Raw genomic sequence first — 6,887 nt, forward strand, 5'->3', positions numbered from 1 at the left:
CCCCGACCCGCTCCCGCTCCCGCTCCCGCTCCCGCTCCCGCCCGGCCCTCAGCCCGACTCCGCGGCCGGCGGCTGCTGCAGCCAGGGGGGCGCTGCGGGTGGGTGCTGCCGCTGCCGCCGCTGCCGCTTTCTTCGTGCCGTGCCCAGCACTGTGAAGGTGAGCGGGGCTGGGGGGGCACAGCATTGCATTCAGCATTTCATCGCATTGCATTCTTGCGTTGAACATCACGTTAGGCATTGCTTTCTTGCGTTGGGTTGTCTTGCATTAAATATCGCGCTAAACGTTGCCTTGCCATGCAGTATTGCGTGGGGTTGCCTTGCCACGCAGCATTGCGTTGCGCTGGGTCGCCTTGCATTGCGTTATTGCCTTGCGTTGGGTTGCCTTGCATGAAATGTTTTGTTAAGCAGTGCCATGCATTGTTGCGTTGCATTGTGTGGAGCTGCATGGCATTGCATTGGGGTCCCCTTGCAGGGCCTGGGGGTGTGGTGCTGCCCTCACCCCTTTTGGTCTACTTGTGTCCCCCTCCTGGCCTGGTGGCATTGCTGGGAGGCAAGGTCACGGCCATGCAGGGCTCCCTGATGAAGGTCGCACCTTCCCCGCCCCACACACACCCTGCTGGGCCCCAGGGACAGACACCGCCTCCCGTTGGGCAGCGGCCAGGACAAAGCAGCTGGAGGCCTGGGCTGAAGGGGCCTCCCCCTGCTCCTGCGCTTGGCTGGGGGAGAGGAGGGGCTGCCGTGGGTGTGCTGCCCCCTGCATCTGTGCAGCCCCTGGCCCAGGGCTGCCCGCAAAGCAGAGGGCGCGGAGCCAGCCCCAGCCCCAGCCCCTTCCCGGGCTCTGTGCCCACAGAGCCGGGCCTCGGTTTCTGCCTCTCCCGAAGGGCAGGTGGGAGCCTCCCCCTGGCAGGCGGTGCCAGTCCCACTGCTGGGGGCTGGATGCAGGCGGCATCTGCCCAGGGCCTGTGCTGCTGCAGCGCTGGTGCCACTAGGGCTGGGCAGGCTGGTCCCCATGAAGCTGCTTTGTGCAGGTTGCTCCTCACTCGACTACAAAGAGGAGATGCAGCCTCCAGTCCTCCCCTTTGGGCTGTGTATGGCTCTCCTGCCTGATTCCTGATCTACACACTCCCCCCTGCCCCCCCAGGCTTTTCTCACAATAGTAGCAGAAGCCCTGACAGCATGGAGGGGTGGGCCCTGATCCTGTAAAACCCTGGTGAATCGCATCCAGCAGAATCGAACACACGCACACCATAGCACTGGACGGTGGCAGGTGGGCTCTGTTAAGCAGCGGAGCTAAAAATGTGTAGCTCGGGGCATAGCATAAAGTCTTGAAAGAGCAAAGAACTGGAGGATCGCAGCCATCGGGCTGCTCTTATGTAACTGGCTTGTGGATAGCCAGCTCCTTCCATTGCTGTAACAAAGCTACTCCTCCAGCTTTTGGGGGGCTGCTCCAGGAAACATCATTGGATTTTGCTCCTTAATTGGGAACTGTGCAGTCTCTGTACCAAAAAAAAAAACCCTCAGTGCTTTTTGGGTTTTTTGAGCTGTACTACCAGCATCAAGCACTGTGGCACTGTGAGCCTCGCTTGATGCTCTCCAAAGAGGTGGTATCGAAGCTTTGGGGTGACAGTGACATTTTTAGCTCTGAAGATACCTACAAATAACTCTTCAGGTGCCCTTTAGGTGAATCCCCTCATCCTAAACCCAATCTTCTGTTCCTCGCTTCACCAAAATAATGGTGGAGAGCTGAGTCTGAAGTGGGCGGTACACTGTGGCATTAGATGGAGTTGTGTATCACCTGGGTGGCATATCAGGATGACTAATAAACCTGAGGCTTTCCCTTGAACTTGCAGGCTTGTTCCAGCAAGCGCTTGGGGAGCAGGGCTGCAGATCTGGAGCTGTTCAGCAGCAACTCTTTGTAGCCCAGTTGGATCAAATGCATATGAGCAACCTCAGTGATTGGGGGTTCAACCGAAATGTCCGTGCGTGGTACGGCGCTGGTTAAACGGCTCGTTCCAGCCGGCCGTGGTCCAGGCTCCTTGAAGGCTGGGGTGGGATGAGCAGGCAGTGACTGTTCTAGAACAGGGCTGGCTCCTGGGGGAGGAGGGAAGGGCAGAGGAGATGACAAGCCAAGAAAATGGCCTCTTTCCGGGGAATAAGTCTGCAGTCCTCTCTGCTAGCCTAGCTCTGTCTGCAACCCAGAAGCAGAAGAAGCTTGCCCGGCATAGGCAGCAAAAGCCAAAACTCCATGGTGCATATAGTGAGAGGTAGAGCGGCCCCCAAACTGCTTCGGTTCAGGTCAGAAATACGTGCGAACGTGACTTGCAAAACGTGACTCGAGCTGGAGTGAAACACTGCCCCTATTGCCGTAACCATTTGACATGCGTACTTGGAATGGGTGTGGAGGTGAGCGTAGTGCAGGGGGCTGCCGTCTTGTATGGCCATGTGAATAGATCCTTTCCAGCCCTTGGATAAGGGTGGGAAAGCAAGGTTGGCTGTAGCTGCCACTTGCTGCTGTGCAGGATTGCTGTGCTGCTATAATTCAAGAGTAGAATAAATCTGCATAGGATTAGGTTAAAACTCTTCTTTGATGCAGGTGAGATGTGGCTGTCTGTCGTTCAGTCTCATAGTACCACTTGCTCCACTGCAGTCTTCCAGGAATGTACTAGCAGTCTAGGATTGCTATGCAGTGTGCCAGTGTCCAGATCCTGGACAAAGCGGCATGGGGTGTAAACCTACCATCTAAGCCAGTGAAGGCCAACCTTTTTGGTGGGTGTGCCACAGGCTAGCCCTGCACCTTCTCCTGAATGTCCTTACCTGAGCTGATGCTCTGCTTTCTGCTTCCTCCCCCATGCTCCCTGCCTGATCTGATGATCTGCTTTCTGCTTCTGTGCTGCCTGCCCCTACCCCAATCTGCTGCATGTTGCACACCCAGGCTGCTGAAGCCACTTGTAGCACCCATGCTGCAGGTTGCCCACTCCTGATCTAAGCCACTAGCTCTCCCCCAAATGACATCTAGTGCATCTTATAACAACCTGTAACTCCTGTGCGAGTCTCAGTGCTGTGTTCTGCCCTAGGTTCACGATGTCTGACAGAAAGGCTGTGATCAAGAATGCGGACATGTCCGAGGACATGCAGCAGGATGCTGTAGACTGTGCCACGCAGGCCATGGAGAAGTACAACATAGAGAAAGACATAGCAGCATATATAAAGAAGGTATTGTGCCGCTACAAAATGACCTGGTCGTGTTGCAGCTAACCCTCTTAGCTATTTAGCCCTTGCCACTGGTAACGGTACCTTGCAATCGCCAGCTTCCCATCCTCGCAAGCTGTTGAGAGATGCTATTTAACCTCATTTTAGGGATGGGAGCTGAGGGACTAAGGGACATGATCAGGTCAGGCAGGAAAGCTGTGGCAGAGTTTCTGCTGCTCTGTCAAGTGCTAGGCTGGCATGAGATGCTTCCTGACAGTAGCCTGAAGGGAGGCTGCAGCTGGCTCTCCACTGTGACCTGGGTATACTCGTGCACTGTTGGAAAGCAGCTTAATTCAAACCCTGTGCTCTGACTAGCTGGAAGTCGGTAACCAGGGTTCTCAGATGGCATTCACTTGCACTGCTTGGCTCTTCTGCGCTAAACCATTGATACAGTGCCATCTACCTGTTGCTGCCTTCTTCAAGCTGCCTCTTCTCTGTCCTGGGTTCTGATTCAGGTCCCTAGAGCTTTGGGTTGATGCACCAGTGTCAGCATCCCAGTGTAGTCTGCATCGCTTCACCCAGCTATATTTCAGGGTACTTTTAGATTCTAACCCATTTCAGATTATAACCCCAGTTTGCCATGTCCCTTGGGTAGCATTTCACATGCAGTTAGTTTGTATGGGGTGGGGGGTGGTCTCAGACAAGGAAAGAGCACTTGGAAGAACATACTTCTTGAAGGGCAAAAATGGATTGTTGTACCTGGAACTAGTGTGGCTCCATCATAATCTAAAAGTAGAGCAATTTTAAGGCTTGAAGGTTATCCATCTTAAAACCTGACCTTTCTAGGTCAAGAGGTGCCAATCCAAAGCAGTTTGTGGGTGCTCCACTCCAAAATGGGATGCAAAAATAAGTAACTAGTGTCTTGTTGGACACTGACTTGCTTCTCTTTTTGCTGCATTTTCTGTTCTGTTGGAAGGCAGGTGTGGTACTTTGTTTTCTCCCTGCTGTAAAAGTTATCCGCAGGGGTTCTCTTCTCTCTGTATAAGATCTGATCTGAGGTTTTCTAGCTTGGCTTCCTGCTTGCTTGTTAACCTGTTGATTTGATACTCAGGAAACATTCAACATTTCCCATTTAAAAAATTTTTTTTGGGGGGGGGGATTGATCTTGAGAGAGAGTAAAGGTAAGAGGATTGAATTTCTAATGACCCTGTCTCAGTTCAGAAGGGATAAATTTGGGTCTAAACAAGAAGAAACCACTTCAGGTACCCAGGTTCAGGCCTCATTCTTGCCAGGGCAGATGATATGCGTGTTCTTGTCTGCATATGTTGGGAACTCTTCTGTGTGAGGCCTTCAGGAATTCATGGCAAAAAAAGCCAGAACAGCAGATGCTTGAGTCCTTGCTTGTCAGGTGACCTTTAAGCTCTAATGCCTTACTAGGACAAGCACCACAGAGACTCTTGTTTCTGTGCGTGGGCTTGGAACGGGAATGGATAAGTATTGCATGGACCCAGCCTACACGTGCGGCTCAAGTACAACTGGGATGCTTGAAATCTGCTGCTCTGAAAATGTGTGAGAATCTGTTTAAAGAGGGCTCCTGTCATAAGACCCCTTTCACACACTGGTGTAGTCTGTCCCGCTTACTATAGCTTCAAAAGTATGTGCTATCTTGCAGCGGGGAAATCCTAGCTGAGAGGTAGATTCTGACAAATGCCTCCAGCATGCACAGCTAAGAATGTGTTTTGAGCTACTTCAGTTGTGGGTTTTCTTGGCCTTTAACTGCTGTACTCTTTTCTCTCTTTTTTTTCCTTTCTCCTCTAGGAATTCGACAAGAAATACAACCCAACTTGGCACTGCATTGTTGGCAGAAACTTTGGCAGCTATGTAACACACGAGACAAAGCACTTCATCTATTTTTACTTGGGTCAGGTTGCAATCCTTCTCTTCAAGTCTGGATAGGAAGTAGGAGCAAGCAAAGTTTGGACTGTAATGCACTGATGGCTGAAGCCAAGATTCCCTTTAACATGGCTGTGCCGCTGCATGGACTGTATACTCTATTTAATGTGTATATGTTGCAGTAAAAATCTACTTCTGTTTAGTTGCCTGGGAAGAAGGCGGCATCTTTTTCTTTTTTTCTTTTTTTTCTTTCTTTTTTGGGTTTTTCGTTTTTATTTTGTTTTTGGGTTTTTTTTTTTGGTTTTGGGGGGTGGGTTTGGTTGTATTGCACTAGGAAAACTGTAAATGCTTAAATAATGGCCTTTAAGTGGGAAGAAATAAAACTATTCCACAACAGCTCCCTCAGTGGTAACTTCTTCTTTGGTAAGACTGGGGAACTTCTTTTATATTTGGCAGACCAAAAAGCCCCTGTTGTGAGTTCAAGCAGCCTAACATAAAGGAGGAACACAAGTGCTCCTTTCCAGTGATAGTCTGGAGGGTAGGTGTGGAGGCTGTGTGAAGCTGACTGTCATTAGAGGCTCAGCGGTGAAAGGGGAAGAAGCTAGAAGGTAGTGCGGTGGCTTTTGTTCAGTAAGGCTCTGATCCAAACAATTGCCACATTAGGACCATGTGTTTTAGTACTGAAAACCGGTCCTTGATGTTCTCTGTAACATAAAGTGTCCACAGCCACAATCTTGGATTTGGCCTAAAACAGATCTGAGATCCCCACCTTTTTATTAAGTAGTTACCTTTTGTGGGAGGATGTCCTCTGGCCTCAGCTTTTGTGTTAGTAATCCTGATCTCTTAATGGGTGAGACCTAATGCTGGCCAACTGATCTGTCCCCAAATCGGTGATGGCTGACAGCAGGCAACCTGAACAGTTTGATTCGGCATGTCCTTATCAAGTTGTCTCAATGCTGCCTTAACTCAAATCTGCCCTCCTAAATCCTCTCTCCTAAAGGGAAGGAGTCCCTGTAATCCTATGGAAGACCTGTAGATAGTCACTGTCTTTCCATGATAGCTGTTGGAGACGATGATCTGTGAACAGCTCTTGTGTTCTGATTTGCATCTTCTTGAGCACAGTACCAAGTTCAGATTACGTGTGCTGCTGTGTGAAAGAAACAACATCTGCTTTAAAGGCAGGAAAATGTTCTGGTCTCCAGTGGTCTCTGCGGTGTTGTCTTAGTGTGTAGTGACTCTTCCATCGCAGGAAGCCCCTCTTTCTTTTTGGGTTGTCGCAAAAGGTTAAAAAAATATATATACTGTGGCTTCAGCAGACTTTCTGGTGCTTGCAGCAAGATCTTATTTATTGGTTGCTAATGTAGACAAAACTCCAGACTGGAGCAAGCTTGGTTTTAGGGCTAGCGATTCCTAACTAGTTCAAGATGAACTTGGCTCATGGAAAGTAACATGCCATGCTTTTGTTTTAGTGCTTTTCCGGGGGGAGGGGAAGAGGGTAGCTGTTTTAATTGTGAAATGACTCAATGACCCAGGCCAACTGCTTCCCGAAGTAAAAGTCCTTCTCGTCTCTGTAGACTGTGCAAAATCCAAAGTATGCCTAATTTTGTAATATTGATAGAATCATGTTGTAACTAGAAAGAATGTAGTTGTCAACTTATTTCATGTTGATGGAAATCTCCTGGTCTGGGGAGGGCGATGTGCCTTGGAGTAACTGGGGCACTCCAGTGGTCTTGTCTAGTCAACTCCACTCTTCATAGAAAAAGGAAAAGGTTTTGGTTCTTTCTATTACTATTTTTTTTTTTTTT

General features: G+C 49.8%; 1 protein-coding gene across 2 annotated transcripts; it reads left to right on the plus strand.

The window, feature by feature from the left end:
* The first annotated feature begins 15 nt into the window (after positions 1–15).
* On the plus strand, positions 16–5,284 carry DYNLL2 (dynein light chain LC8-type 2). Of its 2 annotated transcripts, none has more exons than XM_019545614.1 (3): positions 16–157; positions 3,075–3,213; positions 5,008–5,284. In XM_019545614.1, the coding sequence occupies exons 2-3, from the start codon at positions 3,082–3,084 to the stop codon at positions 5,143–5,145; spliced, it is 270 nt and encodes an 89-aa protein (XP_019401159.1). In that variant the 5' UTR covers positions 16–157; positions 3,075–3,081; the 3' UTR covers positions 5,146–5,284. The 2 variants fall into 2 exon arrangements, with proteins under 2 accessions (XP_019401159.1, XP_019401158.1); XM_019545613.1 differs by lacking the exon at positions 16–157 and adding an exon at positions 1,839–1,986.
* The last annotated feature ends 1,603 nt before the right edge of the window (positions 5,285–6,887 follow it).

Source organism: Crocodylus porosus, unplaced genomic scaffold (genome assembly GCF_001723895.1).
Source record: "Crocodylus porosus isolate Cpor-Errol unplaced genomic scaffold, CroPor_comp1, whole genome shotgun sequence".
Classification (NCBI taxonomy): Eukaryota; Metazoa; Chordata; order Crocodylia; family Crocodylidae; genus Crocodylus; species Crocodylus porosus.

Bases quoted from the DNA above. Each gene is read 5' to 3' on its own strand.
- DYNLL2 (XM_019545613.1), top strand. From the start codon at position 1,934: ATGCATATGAGCAACCTCAGTGATTGGGGGTTCAACCGAAATGTCCGT. The intron at 1,987-3,074 runs GTACGGCGCTGG...GTTCTGCCCTAG, and splicing joins AACCGAAATGTCCGTGCGTG to GTTCACGATGTCTGACAGAA. The intron at 3,214-5,007 runs GTATTGTGCCGC...TTTCTCCTCTAG, and splicing joins TAGCAGCATATATAAAGAAG to GAATTCGACAAGAAATACAA.